At 44.4% G+C, this 20,451-nt stretch overlaps 1 protein-coding gene across 5 annotated transcripts in view; it reads right to left on the reverse strand.

Moving 5' to 3' along the window:
• Nucleotides 1-19,175, reverse strand: part of LOC120740348 (regulator of G-protein signaling 6-like) — a 41,011-nt gene extending 21,836 nt beyond the window's left edge. For 2 of the 5 annotated variants that reach the window (XM_040042649.1, XM_040042648.1), the window contains exons 1-2: nt 18,803-19,175; nt 16,327-16,422 (exon numbers count right to left, since the gene is read on the reverse strand). In XM_040042649.1, coding sequence (XP_039898583.1) covers nt 16,327-16,410 — 84 coding nt within the window. In that variant the 5' untranslated portion in view covers nt 16,411-16,422; nt 18,803-19,175. The remainder of the gene's footprint in view (nt 1-16,326; nt 16,423-18,802) is intronic. The other 3 variants (XM_040042652.1, XM_040042651.1, XM_040042653.1) reach the window with 2 other exon arrangements.
• Between the last annotated feature and the right edge of the window lie 1,276 nt (nt 19,176-20,451).

The following is a 20,451-nucleotide window of genomic DNA, read 5'->3' on the forward strand; positions in this document are numbered from 1 at the left end:
GAGGATCCCTTATGGAAACTGGCGTACGTTTCTATGGCAACACTGGTGTCAAGAGGAGCAGAGCAATTAAAAGTTTGTCAAGTTAAGCTCAAATGCTGGGCAGCATGCCAGCCTGACTAAATTACAATTACAGATCCACTTCTTTGCACAAGAGGGATAATCTTGTTTTCAAATCATTCTTTTACATTTTTGGGTTTTCTTTCTTTTTTTAATAGGAATTAATAAGCATCAAATGAGATGCTTACAAATCAAAGCTTTGGGGCTGTGAGCAAACTGCAAATGCAAAGACGGCTTGGCTAAGACAGCCTATAGTCAGGCGAGCGTAAGCCTGCCCACAAACCATAGTGACTCATCAGGTCACCTTTCTGTTGATGAGACTCAAGGAGGACAGAAAAAGATCATCTCCCCTCTTGTAAATGTCTGTTGTTAGATACTCCATGGGTTGCTAAGGGCTCGAGTGCAGTGGGGGGGAAGGAGTCTGCTGCTGCTCTGAACAGATTGTCCACTCTAAAAACAAAGTGCACTGCACAGATACAGGGGCTACTTTTAAAACAAAAACTGCCTCAAATGAAGGACAACAACAGCCTCGCATTGGACTAGCTGCTTTCACAGGCTTGCTCATACTCTGCTGTGTATGAGATCAGACATGTCAGAAATGAGCAACAGCCACAGGACCAGTGGGGCAAAGGTAATTTTCCCCACTGGGAGTGAACTGTGTATTACCTGCAGCTCATTCCTTTGCGAGATTTACCTCAGAGATCACTTGCTCATGGCAATTTAAATGCAGGGGTGCAACTTTGAATGCAAACACCTCTAACAGCACCTGCATTTTAAACGAGGGACACGGTGTATGTCAATGTGGGAGCAGTAGAGGAGAATATCTCTGGTCTCTAGTCTCTAATTGAGACAGAAAAGCAATACAGGACTGTGGCATGTGAGAAATGAAAATGAGAGACGGAGAGGGCGGTGGTATGATGCAAACAAATGCAGAGAAAGCTAACAGCCTGCACCACACAGAAAGCATCTGCGACTGTCTCCCTGACTGCCAGTTTCAAAGATCTGTGAAGAGAGGGTTTTCTGTCATTTAGCGGCTTTTGATTTCTTCGTGCACTCGCTGCCGTAACTTCTCAGTCACTGGAGTCTAAGGCTTGCCTCCGTGTCACAGAGTGTTCACTGTAAAAGTGGAGATGAAAAGGGTATGAAATGTTGCGCTATTCTAAGGGTGCGCAGCGATTAAAGCACCTGGGAGTGGAGGGGCTCAGGTCTGGTGTGTGTGTGAGAACAGAGGTGGTGCTGAATTCGAGCTCTCTTTGAATCGCTCTCATCTTCTTGATCAATATAGCCTCAGTTCATCTTCAGATCTGGGGCACTGCAACTGTGTAATAATGTCCGCATGTAATTGGTTTGAGGTGGTACCATCTCTCTATATTTCATGTTGTCACTGCCCCCTGACATGCCACTCTTTGAGTCCTCAGTCCCATCCCTTAAGTCCTGGTGGGAATTGGGTTAATAGGAAAAGGATGAGGCATGCCCAGGTTGGCCTTGTCCCTCAGTGGACACACAGGTCTGCTCTTGATGTGGGAGACGCAGGAGACTTTGCAATGCAAAGCTTTCTCAGGAGGAAACCAGAGGCCACGGGGGGTGCCTTGATGACATGTTTTAGCTTTAGAAGTTGAAAACAGTGAGTAATTATTTGATCCCGTGCTGAATTTGAAGGTTTATTCTCACTTACAAATCGAGAGAGACAGAATATCAACTATAGATTTAGAAAGAAGACATTACATAAAATCTATAAATTACATAGAATGTTATTGAGTGAAATAAATATTTGATCCCCAAGCAAAACATTACTTAGTACTTGATGGAGAAATCAATATTTGCGAACAAGTTGGTCATCAGGTTTGCACATAACTGAGGAGGGATTTTGGTCCACTCCTCTCTACAGAAACTCTAAATCTTTTAAAACTCAAAATCAACTCCCTCCACACATTTTCTGTAATGTGCTTCCCCTTTCCATTTTACCTTGGCGGTATGTTTTGGATCATTGTCATACTGGAAGACTCCTCTTCAGTGTTCCGGCTGAGGAAGGGAGGTTGGCGTCCAAGATTTTTATGGCCCCAAAGCTCAATGTTTCCATGCTTGACTGTATGGATGGTGTTCTTTGTGTCATACTCAGCATTTCTCTTCCTGCAAACATGGCGGATCGACTTGATGCCAAAGAGCTTGATTTTTCATCTCTGGTGTCATCTGACAACAGCACTTCTCCCAAGCCTTCTTTGACTCATTTAGATGTTCAGTGGCAAACCTATGATGGGCCTGTACATGTGCCTTCTTCAACAGGGGGCCTGCAAGAATTTAATCCATGGTCCTGCTCGCAGTGGTGGAGAGGCTGGAATGGAAGAAACTGATTTGGTGGACAGGTGTGTTATGTATATCCAAAAGCTGAGAATAGGAACACCTGAGGTTGGTTGGTTGCTTGATTGATTGATTGATTGACTGATTGATTGATAATTGATTATATGAGCCACTGGGGCATACAGGGAGATCAAAATCTTATTTCAGTCAACCGCATGCAAACTAATTTGTAACTTTTAAGTGGTGTGTGTGCTTTTTAAAAATATAATGTTGGTTGATATTCTGTCTCTCTCCAGTAAAATGAAACTGCCATTAAACTTACAGATAAGCAAACTTACAAATTCATTAGGGAGTCAGTGATTTCCCCAATGAACCTCCTCCTTACTCGTAATATTTACTCTGGATTCCTTCTTTAGAAATTGGAAGTAACACTGACTTGTTCCATGTTCCTTTTTCAAAGTGATAATTTGATATTTGATCGACCTGCAACAGAAAAGACATGGAGCCAGCTCCCTGGGGCTTTAGTTGAGATTACATAGTGTTCTTTAGTAACAGTATAATAATAAAAGTCGACTCTCTGAACTCGATCCAAATCCATCTCATCCACATGCGCATCTATCCAATTCACAAACGCACTCACGCCTACATCGTCCGTACATATTCTGTATTAGCCTATCACCAGAAAACTGTTGAATCAGTGATGCATGCATGTGCATTTGGCATATAGCAACACTTCACAGCCAAATGATGTATCACATCTTAATCAGCTTAGCCAAGTTTTGATCCAAAGGATTTTTTTCCTCCCTTTCTCGTTTCATGTCATAATTCTATAATGCCATCTGCTCGACTGCTCCACATTCTTTCCCTCCAGGGACACAGAGTATGGCTCAGCCCTCCACACGTTTTATACCTCAGCTCATAACGATGCTGTTTTTCGTCTCTGTTCCTTTTGAATTCCTATGTTTATAAGAAATTCTCCTGAAAGAGAGGCCCCTGACCTCTAAAGATGTATAGGAGATGCTCTTTACAACAGCACTTTGTTTTATTAAGCGCCCTCCCCTGCATTATTCCATTTTTCCTCATTGGCTTCTGTCATCCACACATTTTTTGCCTCTCTTCATGCACAAGGATCCTGATGGGTTTTTAGAGGCAAAGGATGTCACAGTGACAACAGAGGGACAAATTGAAAAAGGACCATAAAGGAAAGAGAAGGTGTTGTGGAACACAGTGGAGGCGGAAATGAACTTTAGAACCCACACAGATGCTCAGACAATCACACAAGGCCATCCTGCTATCAGACAGCACATTCACCAGCAGTTTTATTTGTAATATCATGCAACATTAGGCCATTTTCCTTAGAGGAGTATTTCAAGTTTACCGAAGAGCTATGAAAACAACTCGACTCTCGCTGGCAATAAAGCCTTGTTACCTCCAACTTGCAGCTACAGGTGATGAAATCCAGGCAGCTGGGCGGACACGTGGTGATAAAATCTCATCTCGCAGTGCCGTGGGGCATCAAGCGGCGGCGTACACTCGTAATGTTCTTTGCTGCACTCAGTCCCCTGAGGGCATGCCTCCTCTTCCTGATAGGGAGCTGCCACAGAGATGTTCACAGTTCTGACCTTTGTCACCCTGTCATCCTCGCTCTTACACACCACTCGTCCAATTGTCATCCACTAATGACTTTTAATGAAACTACATGAGTCCTGAGGAAGCTCGCACAACTGCATTGCAGGCAAAAAAGGATATGTCACTGTAACGTTGGACCCAAGAAACACTAGCCGGAGCGACTTTGACGATAGCAGAACTTTTATTAAACACTGTGGGTTTGTACAGGGACACAGACACTCCCGCTCTCTCTCTCTGCTGTCACGTCCGTCCTCCCCCTCCGACTGTCACTGCCAACATATAAAGAGACACAATCACTGTCAGATCCCAGCACACCTGTTCACCCCGCCCCTGCGCCGCCCCGGGAGCTCACTGCGTCACCCCTCCTCTGCAGCTGGCCAGAGACCACACCCACGCCACAGTCACAGAGCTATGTTGGCTAATTGACTGAATAATGAAATCAATAGATAGTAAAACACAGAAGCTCCAGTCTTTTATAGCATCAAATCTTTACTTACTGCTCATCGATTGTCTATAACGTCAACAGACCACCTTTACTGCTAACCAAAGCATTAATAGGAAGCAACCAAATTTTCTCATAAATCTTTTATTGTTTCACCCCAGGCGAGCCAAAAATGAACCATCTATTACGCCTGCAAAGCTAGAACTTGCAACCTTACCATCACAGCCCCCTTGAATTATTGAATAGGCTTCTTAAGAAGAGACTAGGCATGCTTTGTGATCTAAAATCCTCTCAACATATTTCAGAATGAAGAGTGGTGTCCGTTTGAGTGTTTTTTCCCCCCACTGCACGCTATCTGCTTGTGACAGCAGGCTGTAATGCTGAGAAGGATTGTGGAGGGATTGCTCTGCCACACTTGCTTTGGAGGACATCAGAATTGTCTTACTATTTCCTGGACAGTGTTAAATCATGAAGGTTCTTCTTTGACCAGGCCTTAGGGTATTAGCAGCTCTGTAGTGCAATGGCTTCCACGTTCACCTAACAAGCGTAAGATCCCCGGTTTGATCCTGAGAGGAGGCACAAATCCCTTTGGGGGTTGCGTCGGGGAAGAGCACCCAGCATAAAAATCTGCAAACATGCGGAGTCACCTGTTGTGGTAACCTCATGTGAATAAGGGAGCAGCTAAAAGTAACTTCATGCTGTAATCGGCTATGAATTATTTTATGTTGATGTTTAAACTTTGTTTAAACTTTAACCATCGTCATTTCCATGGAAACACCTTGGAGAGGTGCGCCTTTTCTTTTTTGGACACTATTCTTTCAGGCTTTCTCTTGTTATATTTATTTATTTATTTATTGCCTCAAACTTATATACATATAAAACAGATTAAAGACTATATAGAAGAAAAAGGAAACGCTGTTTTACCTCTTCCAGCTTGTATTAGTCCACTTATGTCCACTAATCAAAGTACAAGTGATTCATGTTGCATGTGAACACGGCCTCTTCTGCATACAGCTGTTCTCTCTGTGCCACCATGCACAAAAAAAAACAAACAACCATTCTCCAAAGCTTAAGCTTATTTTATCTTTCTTCTATATCGTGTTATAGGCTCAGCTATGTCCAAAAGGAAAACAAATCTTTTGAATGAAGCCTCTCTCTGGCTGCGTTCCCGTGCCTCTGCAAACTCTCGCCAAGAACTCTTCTGCATATCTTAGAGGAGATAAATTATGCAGTTGGTGATAACAATGCACACTGTTAGACAAGGCATTCATAGGTTTGCTGTCAACTATGCACGCGAAAACAGATGGAAGGAGCTGAATAAAGCTGATCCACAACACATTGCGACTATTTTTCAAAACTATATCTGTTTTTCTTATGTTCGCGCCTGGCTTGTCATTGTGTGACGTAAGCATGGATTAGTAGACTCTTCATTTTTTTCAAGTCACTGTGATTCCTCCACTGTAGCTGTTAGAAATGACAAACACGTCACCTGAACCGCATAAGGCAGGGGTGGGGGAACTCCAGGCCTCGAGGGCCGGTGTTCTGCAGGTTTTAGATGTGTCCTTGATCCAGCACAGCTGATTTAAATGGCTGAATTACCCCCTCAACAAGTCTTGAAGTTCTCCAGAGGCCTGGGAATGAACTAGTGATTTGATTCAGGTGCGTTGACCCAGGGTGAGACCTAAAACCTTGCAGGTCACCGGTCCTTGAGGTCTGGAGGCAGTGCTGTGAGTAGACGGCAATGACATTTTTATGATTAGGAAAAAGCCTCTGAACATCCAGCCACTGCGATGAAGCCAGACTGCATGATTTAAAGTACATTGCTATGTTCTTAGCTGCCCTGAGAGTAATTCTTACAGCATTGTGGGACTGATTCTTTTGGGAGAACATTAACGTCACAGCAAAACCAACAGCGGCCGACAGCTCTTTTTGTGGAAAACAAATCCACACATTTATCAATACACGTTTTCTGCCTTCCACCAGCTGCACTTCCGAAATGTGGGAGTAACCACGTTGGATTCCTCTGGTGATACCCTCCTACTCCACCATCATCACCGCCTTTGTCCCTCTTGCCCCGAGCCTGATCGATTCTGATGATTACGACGAGCTTAAAAGCTTCGGCACTCCCTTCCTCTCTTTTCTGCTAATAAAGACCAATCTGCAACTAAAGCAAATGCCGCGGTGTCAAATTAAAGGCAGGATGCCGGAGTGTCTAAATGAATTAAGCTCACACTGCATCCAAGTAACTGGTTGTAAAGGAAGGCGTGAAGCAGATCAAAACAACTACTTTTAAAAACCCTGAAAGACCAAAGTTTAAGAGCAGGTTTAACTTTCACCCAAGCCTCAGATCCAGGTTCATGTTCCCTCCTCTCACTTAGTTTGATAAAAGTAATCACAGCTTTGTTTTAAGCACCGGGGGCCTCTGCTGTATAAGTTATTGACAGAACAATTGGAGTGGAAATAGGAGTCAGCACACAGCAAGGTCTCCCGCAAGGACATTTCTATTATTTTCGAGCTGAAAAAAGGAAACAAGGAGAAATGTGCCAGTGATTAACTAACATAATGGAAACTTGTACAGCCTTCCTAATGTCACAGATTCAGTTTGAAATCCCCCCACGTACCGCGGGACAACAGAGTCGCTTTTGACAAATGGGTTATTTAGACCTTTATGACTCTGGCGGCAACTGCAACGGACAGATGTGCAAGGACATCTCAGTCGTTTGGCCAATTAATTTTTAAGTGATGGGGAAGTGTCGTGACAGTGCACAGCTCAACACAGGCATCCCAAGAGGCAAAGTTACTGAATCGGGGTGGTCTAAAGTGAACCCAAGTAGAGGGGAATGTGTTTTGGGGGGTGCAGGTCCCTGCTCTGGAACAGAACTAAATGGTCTGGTCCGACCTCCAAGCCATGTTTAGTCAGACGAGCTAGCCAGGGTAATTAACACTTGGGGCATGGGTGACTCATCCCTGCTTCAGCCTTTACCCAGAGACAATTACAGAGTCACACCACTCTACCAACTGACACTCCATCATTACCTGCGAATCAGCAGAACACAGATGATACTCGCCGTCTGTCTCTTGCTCATCTGAGTCAGAGCTTTTATTCTGAGCAACGCGTCTCTCTATCGACCCATCAGATGTGTCTGTAAACAATATAAATGGGTGTGCAGATGGTGCCACAATTGGAGTACATTTGTATGGTTGCTCAAAGTGCTGTCGATCGGTATATGTCAAAGTCGTAATTGTGCGGCAGGCTGAAAGGTGCCGCATTGTGCTCGTCTTTGTCAGAAGTAATTAACAGCCATTTGAAAGATGTGCCTTCTTTTGTTGTTTTTCATTCTTTGAACGCTTCTTTTAAGAGTCTGAGCAGAGAAAGAGGCGTCTAATGAAGCATTCAGTGAAATGGCACATGCAGCGAGCTTCGTTTTTTTCCATCAGGGAGCCGTACTTCATCAGCTCGATTCAGCATATTGAGGACATATTCATCACTTGCCGATCCACCGGCACAAGGATTAAATACACCATCAGTGGAAAAGGAAAAACTGTCTGCAGTGATAAAATCCTCATTCCACTTTGATGAGACGTGAAAATGGGACAAGATGGTGCATGGAGCAGTTCTAGAGAAGATCTCACTGGGTTTAAAGAAAAAGTCAGGTGACAGTTACAGCTGAAATTGACACATGAAGAAGATAACGTTGTAAAAAAGGAAGAATGGAGCAGTAGAAGAATACAGTCGCAGGGTCTCGTTCATAGGAAATGTTCAGATCCTTTTTCCATCTTTAAATGTGGAAAATCTCCACAGTGGACTATGGACATTGATTTTTAATGTGGCTTTAAAGATCTTTTTGGACAAATGAGCGGTCTGCTTGTGCATCCTTATTAGCCAATCAGCTGGCTAATTTAAGTCAAATGTGACCAATGGCTAATTATTCTCATTCTGTACGCTGCATGCACAAATGTACTCACTGACCTCTTAACACAGGTATAACTGTCCAACCAATCACATGACACAAGTATTTCAGGAACTGCTGATCCACTTTGATTTTCCCAAACAGATGCCACTAGTTCTTACAGAGGATGGTGTTGAAAAACACCATAGAAAGGCAACAGTAACTTAAATAAAGCACTCGTTGTGACCAAAGTGTGCAGAAGAGCATCTCTGAAAACAGAAACAGCATAAGACCTGTTACACTTGCCACTCCTGTCAGTTAAGAACAGGAAACTGGGGCTACAAGTAACACAGGAGACTGGAAAAATGTTGCCTCGTCTGATGAGTCTCCATTTCTGCTCTGACAGTCCGATGGCAGGGTCAGAATTTGGGACAAACAACATTTAGGCTGCTGGTGCTGGTGTAATAATGTAGAGGATAATTTCTCGACACACATTGGCTATTATTTAAATGCCAACCTGAGTCTGGAGCAGGAGATTCACATCATGAGAGCAGCAAACCTGCTGCAGCTGTGTATCTCTGAGGAGTGTTTCCAGCACCTTGTTGAATCTCAGTCTTGAAGAATTAAGCACCAGCAACATGTACCTAATAAAATAGCCTGTGAGTTGTTTGTTTGGTGAGACATTTGAATGACCTCTGCTCAACAAATTAACAAAGTGAATTTATCACTGGCTTAATGACAGCGGTTGTAAAAAAAATTTTTATTAACCTTTATTTAACCAGGAAAAGTCCCATTGAGATTAAAAACCTCTTTTTCAAGGGAGTCCTGGCCAAAAATAAGAGCACATAAAAGCAAAATTCAATAAGTTACTGCTTCAAATGCATTTTGATCTTTCAAAAGGAAAGTAAGAAAAAACAAATTCACAGGGCAGATGTCACCTGTCAGGATCCTTCATGTCTCTCTGCTTCTTTTGTTGTCTCCGCTTCACCTCTTGGCAACATCATCTCAAATCGAGCATGGCTCAGTCTGACCACATCAATCCACAGCTGACTTTTTACTTTTGTGTCAGCAAGAATCCGGCTACAGATCCCCGTGGCTGCTTCTCAGCCCACCCTCATGAGGTGTGATGTTTCTCAGGAGGACATCCCTAAATAGAGGGCTCTTACCATGACTTTAGAAGTAATCGTCTTTGAGTCTGTGTTTAATGTGTCTCTCATCTGCGACATCCCTTTTAATCGCTTGTCCTCCTGACAAGCGCTTTGCACACTTAAGATAATATTAATACAGATGTGTCAGAAATTATTATTTTTGCCACAATGAATGCATTTGTTTTGAAAAATGTGACAAAACCATGTTGTGCAGTAATAGCCTGCTCTCTCTTTACATTTTCCTAATTAAGCGTGTCAGCGCTACCGTGGGGCTACAGCTTGATTATCAAGTGGAGAACCAGCAACTTTTCACGCAGCTTACAAATGTCACAGCTGGTTTCAGTAACCCACTAGGATTTACAGCTGCGATTATACAACAGTTGATTCTAAAGTTAGCAGAAAACGTAAGGAAATTTGTGCTTGGTCAATTATTTCTTACAAATGGGGCACTATTTAAGGGGACATAGACGGACTTTCCAATTATATAATATAAGCTTTATCGCCATAAAGGAAGCAAATTTCCTTATTTTTATGCTAAGTTTATATATCAGTGTCATTAAAAGTGGTTTAACAGGACAGCAGTGTCCTCACTGATGCCATTAACCATCAACCCCCACTTAATGGGAATTTTATCTATTGTGGAAATCCTCTCTGAGTCAATCGCTGTAATTTTATTCATATTTCCAGTATTTCCATGTCATCCGCTCTGCTAGAGAGCTGTGAGTAGCACCAGCCGATCCACCCCATCAAACTCACTATTAACGTCACTCTGTATACACAGCTTTATGCTGCGAGCCCAATAAAAAAAAAAACCTCGACGCCGGCTGCATTTATTAAATGCGCTTCTTTAAGAGCACCTTGTTAGCGATGTTCAAACAGACGGGCAGAGCAGGAGAGGCACTGGCGCAGGGAGGACTATCCTCACTGGAGAAAAGCCTTTTATTTTAGTCACAGCGATTTTTCTATGGAAGAGGTGAATAATCCTGTCAACACGAGGGGCAGACTGCCAAAAACGCCGAATTATTATCCAGTTATGATTTGATTTCGGTGGATTTTCATGTGTTGCTCCATCTGCTTTATTGGAAAGAAGAGACTGGCTTACGTATTAAACACACCGGAGCTGGTTATATAAGAGATAAAGCTTTGTGCTGTTACTGTTGTTTTATGTTATTGACTCAACTAGGAAAGCAACCCACACTGGCACTTAGCATACAGGCACACGGGCTTCAGCGTGACCCTGACAGTTCAGCCCATACCAGCGCCTCAGATAAAGACTCCCATGCTGCAAGGGGAGACGGTGTTAAAAATGGTAGTTGATATCCAGAGTGTTTGGCTGGGCCTTTCTATCTTGAGTGCATACTGGAACAGTAAATAGTGGCCCTAGACACTTCGGATGGAGGTTAGCTTTAAAAGAGGAGAGATATACCTTTCACGGGCCCCCAGGGGCACTTAAGAGTGCCAAGAGAGTGTGACGCACGGGCAGCTACCTTCTGACCAGTGCAACTAGAGTGTCCTCGTGCCCCTTCAGATCCAAGCTGCAGTAATTCCCTGCTAGGGCTGGGGAATCAGTAGTTCAGGAAGTTGCCATTCACAGTAATTTCATCTTCTGCCAGTTGAGGGAAAGTTAATGTCCAACCAGTCGTGTGATTAGTGTAATTTTACACTGATGATGTAGGAGTGGAGCAGACCCCCTGTCCTGTTTCTAAAATGTCTTAAACCGGACATTACTCTGTCACTGCTCCCATCATGACGTATCGTAATGCTGCACACGTGCAAGCAAATGTGAAGATGTGTCCAAACGATCCAGATACGCAAGTTTCTAACCCTTCATGCTAGGGCTGGGACCCAAAATTCATATCTCGATATTTTTTAACTGGATGGCGATATACGATATATATCTCGATATTTATTTTTTTTAAAGCCATAAAGTAAGAACAAAAAGAGAGTTCATAGTCAAAGCTGTGTCCCAGATGTCACACAGGCACTTTTATTAACATACAGCATAGATGTACATGAAAAAAACTACTCAAAAATAAATTAGGAGCATTTATTGAATAATAATGCTCCATAAATAAAAGAAAACTGTTGTTTTTGTGCATAACAAAGAGCTCACAACTGTGCAGTCAGAATGTAAACTAACAGACACTGAGCATAATAACAAGGGCAGATTTCACAGCTGCTCTGTTCCCAAGTTCTACTGCGTTACTGACAGCCTGGAGTTTGAAATCCTCTTCGTAACCGTGTCTCTTAACAGGTGCCATTTATGGTCCTTATACACACACAATACGGTAATATTACGTTGAAGCACAGTACGTATCACTCCGCGAGGCTCCTCGGTAGCCGTAATGCTCCGACTATCCATCAAGCGCTGCAGCTCCATAGCTTACCAAAGTCATACTCAAACATTTATTGACAGATTTCTGAGCACCGTGTTCCACATAAAATCGTTTCGCGGTCATCAAGCACAACCAGAATTCATACATAAGGCGCGCTGTCAACTTTTGAGAGAATGAAAGGATTTTAGGCTGCATATCCCGGAGGGCTGCATGGTGTTAGCGCGGTTAGCTCGTTAACACGTTGACGGCGTCCAGCCCCACGCACGGGGCGATGCGCAGTAACTCGTCCATTAACGGAGATTTGCCGTGTCGCTGCCTGCAGGTGAAGCGATGGGGGAGGAGGGGGAGCTGTGTTCAGTGAAGGAGGGGCGAGGCCGAGTAATGTTGCGTTGAGACAAAAGTGGACGAAAGAGAGGCAAACTTGCAGCTCCACAACTATAATTATAACGTAACATAGACTATATCGATATAAAGGATATTGTCACAGCTTATATCTCGTATAAAAATATATCGATATGTTTTAAAAACTCGATATATCGCCCAGCCCTACTTCATGCATATACATATATCGTTTTTCCAGCCTCTCTTCTTTTCCCCGCAGCGGTCCGACTCTCCTCACGTTTAGAAGCACACACAGGAACAAAAATACAGAGCCATCACAAAAAAATGTGCTCGGTATGAATAAATGAACGGTGAGAGAGGGGATATGATCTCAGAGGACACGATTTTTTTTCCAAGATGGAATGCTTGAAATGGACTTTAATTATTAATCATCAAGAAGCAAAAGAAAGGCTGGAATAAAGAAATAGGGACAGTGGAAACTAAAAGAAAGTCGACAGTCTACGGCAATGCTTGCAGCTCTGCGAGGCCGGGCTAAGTGGCACTTTCACTGTAGTTTCATATTATAGCATGCTAATATTTTTGAAAACATTTCTGGTATTTGATGATAAACACAAGTAGTACATAAAAACAACTTGTGACCTCAGATGTTCAAAATTAAAAACAAAGCACCCAGTGATCTATTTGGGGCGATCGTGGCTCAAGAGTTGGGAGTTCGTCTTGTAATTGGAAGGTTGCCGGTTCGAGCCCCGGCTTGGACAGTCTCGGTCGTTGTGCCCTTGGGCGAGACACTTCACCCGTTGCCTACTGGTGGTGGTCAGAGGGCCCGGTGGCGCCAGTGTCCGGCAGCCTCGCCTCTGTCAGTGCGCCCCAGGGTGGCTGTGGCTACAATGTAGCTGCCATCACCAGTGTGTGAATGTGTGTGTGAATGGGTGGATGACTGGATATGTAAAGCGCTTTGGGGTCCTTAGGGACGAGTAAAGCGCTATACAAATACAGGTCATTTACCATATGGAGGAAAATTAACAGCCGCTTTGGAGATTATAGCGCACCGGCTGATTGAAAGAAACACATCAGCACAATAAAAGTACTGCCACCAGTGTAGACAAGTATCTGAGGTTCATCCACCTCTGTAGATGCAGTGATTAAATAACTGATCGGACACAGATCAGTACTAGACCACTGAAGAGAAAGGAGACCACTGTGGCTACAATCACCATGAGGCAGCGCTTCAGGTGACCAAAAATATCTGACAGACAGTTCATCCATTCACTAACCCACCCCTCACTGTCCTTGACAGTGTAGATTTTCTGTACTTTATCTTATGTGAGGCTTTTCTCGCACTAATGATGAAAACTTTTGGAGTGTCTTCACCACTGTAATTGGGAACCAGACTGCACTGTCTCTTAACAGACTGTTAAAGCTTACACGCACATCCCAAAAGTCCACTGACACCAAGTAGTGTCTTTAAACTTCCTGGTATGATGGTTCATTACTAATATTTCCCCACTAAGCCACCCTTAATTCCATCTAGATATAAGTCTCGTGGGCTGTAACGCACACAAAAAGCTGTAAAACTCGCCTTTGGGTACATGTAGACTGCCAAGGATTATCCAATCTAACATTTAATAGCCTGACTTAAGCGAAGAGGGAGGTGGGAAGCAGTCAAATCCTTGACTCTCCCTGGGCAGGACAGGGGTACTTTAATTCGTCTAATTAGCTGCGTGTGTCAAAAGCCAGGCAGGCGTCACAATTCGGAAGAGTCTCGGGCCGAAGCGTGGAGGAGAAGAAGCGAACGACACGCTCAGGGACGAGAGATGTTGGCTATTAATAGTTTGCGAGCAGTGTGTGGCCTCTCTCCTCAGAGTAATTGCATTTCCCTGCACTGTAGTGTTTCTTGTGGCGCTTGGAGTTTCATTTTTGTGCCCCCCCCCCCCCTCAGTGCCAGTCCTGTTCATCTCCACCATATGAGTGTGGCAGAGGAAAACACAACAATGAACAGGTAGCGTGCATCAAGCTGTCTCCAAGGGTGTGTACGTCTTTTTTCCCCTTTCCTGCGAGCTCCCGAGGTAATAAGACATTCTGCAGTTATTGGATTGTTTTGCTTCACTTCCCCTTCTTTTCATGGGAGGAGAGAGACAGAGTAAGATAGTACTGCAGCACCTACGCCGCACGGACAGAGACAACCTCCTCCTCTTCTCTGCGAGCACTCAGCCTCTCTAATGGCTAAATACATCACTTTCACCTTTGTCTAACTGCCCACACCGATAACTTAACACTTTTTGCAGTAGATGTGGCAGCAGAAGGGAAGGCGTTTTAAAGCATCCATGCATTTTGCACTTTCTCTTTGCGATATTTTTATCCTTTGATCGAGTCTGCACGGTCCTCCTTGCAGAAACATCCTGATGTCTCCCAGCTGTGGGTTTGAGCCTTGAGGATGAGGCTGCCAGTGTTTTCCCAGGCGGCGCAACATATTGGTGGCCATCTGCCTCTCTGCATGCAGCACCTTCACACTGAGCCAGGCTGCCCACCCACTGAGTCCAGAGGCCATGCGCGCTGAGCCCTCAAAGTCCCAGCACCTCTCTATTCTGCTTGACCTATTCGACATCTTAAATTAGACAGGCACGTAGGTAAAGCAACGATGCAAGAAACTCCACCAGGTTTAGACCGCAGCGAATGCTTTTAGTATTTAATCCTTTCCAAGATTTTGTCAAAGATACCTTCGATTATCCGGCTGCTTGGCTTTTTTCTCAAAAGCTTCAAATCAAAAATCGCCTTTTCAAAAATAGGAAAGGCGGAAAATCCTGTCATCTGAATCATCTGTCTGTTGTCACTGCATGTGAGTAAAACATGGAATGATGAATATTCCCTAAGGCAGCATCCCGACAAGCAAAAACGAGCCTCTTAAATACGCCGCCTCCAGACATGTGTAGCATTACGTAACGAAGCTGTACAGTGAAATCCGTGGAAGTACCCGCGGTGTTACCGCAGCTATATGTTCTCCTCTACCAACTCGAGAGCCTCTCAGAATGGATGAACATGAACAACGCCGCATAAATAACCTGCTGCCGTGTAGAAGAGCCACAGTTATGACACATGGCATGAAATCTAGGTTTGGTAGCGCTGATTTGACGATCATTATGGGAGATTGTAAAACGCCCCCGTTGCTATCCGAGCAGGCAGAGTGTTTACAGTACGACCGAGTTGTTGCTGGCAATGCACTTCCACCGACTCTTATCTCGCCAAATGCATGTGACACCATCATAGCACAAAATGCCAACGGCATCATTATGAGAAGTGATTTATCAAGATTCAGCCTGACACTTTTTTCCAGGTGAGTGGCACACTCGAGTGTTTATTACAAAGATTTCCTCAGGCTGTCACCAGGCCTTAAAGCTCCACAGTGGCACATAGTTAACAACATGCCTAAAAGGAAAACATTTTTATCAAGTGATGCCGCTACTGTCAACATCTATTTCGCACCTGCTCTTCTGGATTTCTTCCCTAATCTGTTTGCCTGGACATATGAAGGGACGGTGATTAAAAGCAGGATGAAACACGAGACTGGGGGCAGCTTACAGAGGCAGGCTCGTAGCTCATATTTTACCATAACCAAGACCGATCCTGTAGTTAAAGTCTGATCAAATGATCAAAAGAAGCTGTATAATTCTTTTTTTTTTTCTTTTTTGTTGAGTGGGCTGTCATAGTGCTCGCAAAGGAATAAAGAAGTAATTCGTGGGTTGAGGAGAAAGAACCAGCCCTGGAGAATCAGCCGCTTCTCCCCAGCCGAAAAACTCGACACCATTAACCTCCAATGCTGCTGAACCTTTCCAATCAAACAGCAGCTAGTGGAAGTGAAGGCACCATGGGGATGTGGTAATTACACATGTCACCGAAGGCCCTCTTGCTGCCAAAACCATCCACCGAAGGGATTGAAAACTTATTAAAACTTTGCTGGGCTCGGGTTTGCCAGTGTTGGGATACAGTAGTAGGAAGTGGGTCCTGAAGAGACAGGAGCTTGTTGTAAGACAGTGGAAAGAGGCTTCCTGACACCTGACAGTGAAACCAGTGTGTGTGAGGTAGATACACATTCATACAGACCAGTGAGCTGTCAGGAGCCCGTATACGGGTCACTGCCTCTCAGCAAAGTCTTTTTCCTATCTTGCAGAAAGCACACGCAGACTTGCCTTTCTGTAGACGATCATATTGGGGGAGTCCTCCTCGGGATCAGCGGTGCCCGTTCCTCCCTGGTCTTTGGACCCTTCTGCCATTTTCTCTAAATCCTGTCGAGAAAAGCAAACGCACCATTAGAAGACAGCATCCGGCATCCGCTGAAGGGTCGAAGAAAACAAAATGAAAAACGACAAACATCAGACGATAACTGCATTTCCCCCGAGAACCAAAAGTTCTCCAGCCTTTATCGGAGTGACATTCAGCTGTCAAAACGCATGCTGCTGTCTCAAAAGCAAAAAAAAGAAAGAAAAGAGGACGCCTGTCATAGCAGAGGCAGATAAAAGGGCCCAGGTAGGCCGATGTAGGATGAATAATAAATAAGCCACAAAGCCAGATCGTGAACACACAATACCTTAACCTCAGCGGGTGTTTCTGCAGTTGCCAGGGGCTGTGCGAGAGGTTGCCGTGTAGCTCTGTTTAATTTGAAAAATAAAGACTGTAACTACATAAATAAAGTCAGTGCTAAGGATGTGGTAACAGTTGAGCTGGGAATGCTCAACAGTTTGTGGATAAAGGTTGAAATAAATAGCTGGAAATAATGGAAGGACAACTGGAATAGTTAATAATTAGCTCAAAGGAAATACTCAAAGTAGCCCAATGAAGAAGCGCTGATGTGGAAGAGTAGTGGGCTCAATAGCATAACAAAACACTGACGTATGCAGACAGGTAGATGCACAAGATATTTGCAATTAACACTATTAGATAACCTCATCTGAGTTCATCTTATATAAAACTGCCACTGCAGTAAAGTGTGTCAGCAAGGAGGAATCAGGAAGGCACTAATTATGTATAAAGCACAGATGTCGGTGTCCTCAGCACACACTGAGTGCGGCTGCGACGTTGATGACTCATCTTAACAGAAAGCTGATGTTCATAATGAATGAACCTTCACCGAGGTGATACCGATAGTGGCTTTGAGCGTGGTTAGCGCTGGCCACTGTGTTTGTTGTTGTTTTTATGCTAAGCATAAGTAAATGTTGACTCCATTAGCTGCAATCATACAATGGTTACCTCTGATCTGCCTGCACTCCCAACATTAACCTCCCCCAGGCTTCATGCTTTGAGAGCTGCTGTTAAGGGATTTATTTACTTTCTCTAAGCAGACACACACACACACACACACACACACACAGGGAATTAATTCTGCTTAAGTAAGGATTTTCATAACCTGGTGACTGGTGCTTCACAAGCCCTCTCAGCTCCTTTTGCATTCGAGGTACCTGTAAAATGTAAAATGGCTTTTTAACCATTTGCTGGTCCTTTAATTGGGAGGTGAGACTGGTGAGGAAGTAGATCACATAGTTTAACACATCCTTAATTTTTGGTGTGAGAGAAGAAAGCTGCAATTCATTGTTGTTGACAGTTATTCGTGTTTAAACAGAGCTGTGATAAGCTACCGAGGGGCAAAGAATAGTGGATACAGATGGCATTTCATGACAGGGACACGTGAGCGTGCTCAAATGAAACCTTCATACATTAAACCTGCAGCTGGCTTGGGGGATTTGGAGTGGCTGTATTATATAATTGCAACTCGCAATGTTACAACTTACTTCAACTTTTGAAGACAATAGCCGTGACGGAGACGGGAAGGGGGAGGGGGATCATCGGTGTTACCGGTTCGAACGGCAGCAGCCGTGCAAGGTGGCTTCGTCACTGTAGCTTTCATTTATTACACCGTAGAGCATGGTGATGCGCATGAGTGAATAAGTAATCATCCGCTCTTTCCTCACTGTTTGTTATTGCCACCAGAAGTGCAGAGTGCAGCACTCCTCATTGGCTAACACGTCTGTGCTCTTTTTAGAGTCTGAGCACATTAGACAGCTAATCTTTGCGCCCGCCTCAAGGGTCGTATACAGACAGAGGAGGTATGGATTGCATAGCACCTGTTCGAAGAAAACAATAGTGTACCAGTAGTTCAAAGCTGTAATTCTGGAGAGCAACTTCCTTCTAATGAAGCTGCTCAAACATGCAAACCCACAGACGCCTGTCCAAGAGAAACAGATGAAACAGGCATACTGAGAGCTGCTGAAAGAAACCCAAGTGGGCCACATATGCCCTCATGTACACCACATGTGTGTATGTGTGTGTGCGTGTGTGTGCGTGTGTTTCTGCCCATGCATATCCACAAATCTAAGCACGCAGCAAAATCCAATTCATGAGGAAACACAAAAGGACATTGCGCACACACACACACACATATTCATAGAGGCAGACCCCCTGTGAGTCCACAGATGCCCGGTCAACTGAAACAAACTGGAATAAAACTGGCAGAGAGTTTGCAGAAAGAGCCACGCAACAAGCCGTGCTCCAGTTACAGCCAGAGCCATAAAAACAGCGAGTCCCACAGCCCTGTTCACTTGAGGCAGGCGAACGTCTGCAGTGCAACATCTGTGACACCTGACAGTTGCTGATACTGAAGCGTTTTATTACCTTAACAACAAAATATCGCCCGGTCCACTCGGCTCCCCCTGGCTGGCTTCCCCTTAGCAACAAGCAGCAGGCAGGTTCATGGTATAATTGGCACAGGGAGAGAGAAGGGGATGGAAGCAGTGGAGCAGCGAGAAAAGAGAGAGAGAGAAAGAAATACAGAAGGGAAAAGAAGCTGGTTGGCCACTGCAGTATTCCTCTAGTTCTCCTCCTCCTCTTCTTCTTCTTCTTCTCTCTTCACCAGCCCTGCCTTGCCCCGGCAGTTCAGGAGATCCTCATGTGTGCACCTCGTTCATCCCCCCTCTCCCTCTGTCTGCATGTGCACGACTCAGAGCGAGAGCAAAAGAGAGAGTGTGTTAGGGAGGGAGGGAGGGAGATCAAGTTGAAAAAAAAGGGGGGAGGGATGAAGGAATTAAAGAGAATATAAAGAGGAAAACAGAGGGAGGAGAAAGACGGGCAGAGAGAGAGCGAGAGAGGGTGTGCGTGTGTGTGCATGAGAGAGAGAGAAGTGGATGCACAGCACAGAGAAAAGGAGGACAGAGAGATGCACACTGCAGCAGCAGCGCCCACTGATGCTGAAAATAAGAAACATTTCATTAAGCGGATATTGAAATGCTGATATAAAAACAAGTTAGTGAGCACACACACACACACGCACAGACGCTGGCTATAAATACATATCCCAGACTCTTTGAGCAAGCAACCTCAGAGAAAATGCTTTCATTATGCATTCAAAGCTCATGTATGAGAAGCCGCCCGGGTCCCAAAATTAGACTTTTTCTTGTATTTCTTAGGGGGGCGGGGGTGTGTTTCTTTTATCACGGACAAAGTCCACTTTCCATGTCCTCGAGTACGCCGAACATCCTCTCATGTTTCTTCCTCCACCCATTCAACCCATTCTAAATGCATGTTCTCCTCCCGTCCTCTCTTCATGTACACTCATTCAAGCTTAAATGGCAAACCCAAACGAATGAACCTTTTTCTTTTCCCCCCCGTCCGCCATAAATTAGATCCCAAAAGCCCCCGAGAAACACAGCCCAGAAATACATGGCATGGCCAATTTGTGAGTGCACGCGTGCAGAGTGTGCACACAAAGACGCGCGCACACACACACACACACACAGATGTCTGGGTTTGACAAAGCCGGTTCACCAGCTATCAAGGAATTGTGTAGCCTGCTCCTCTTCACTGCACTTTTCCTTCTGTTTTTTCCACAGCGTGCTGCTTGGCACGGACCTCTCCTCGTTGCTTTTTGAAAATATTTGAGGAAGCTTCAAAATGTTCTTCACAACACGCAGGTTTAATCAAGCCTGAGAGATAAAAAGCCGCACTTCTCATTATTAGAAGTACAATTTGTTCGGTGTGTGTTTCTTCAGGCAAAGAGCAGATTAAAATTTGAACAACCCGAAGCTGCTACTGTTCTCTGTAAATGTTGTAACCAAGGGAAACTGAGGTCACAGATACTCACCCTTACCCTGCACATTTTCCCACTACTTATAGACAGGGAAAGAGCAGGAGTGTTACATCCTCCCAAAACTACAAACCTGCTATGATAACTACACATTTACCCTTTTCGTACATCTGCAGTGATACATAACACACCTCGCCCGCAGAATACAAACTGCATATGATCCATGCTCTATTCACCATCT

Source organism: Simochromis diagramma, unplaced genomic scaffold (genome assembly GCF_900408965.1).
Source record: "Simochromis diagramma unplaced genomic scaffold, fSimDia1.1 OVJJ01000304.1, whole genome shotgun sequence".
NCBI lineage: Eukaryota > Metazoa > Chordata > Actinopteri > Cichliformes > Cichlidae > Simochromis > Simochromis diagramma.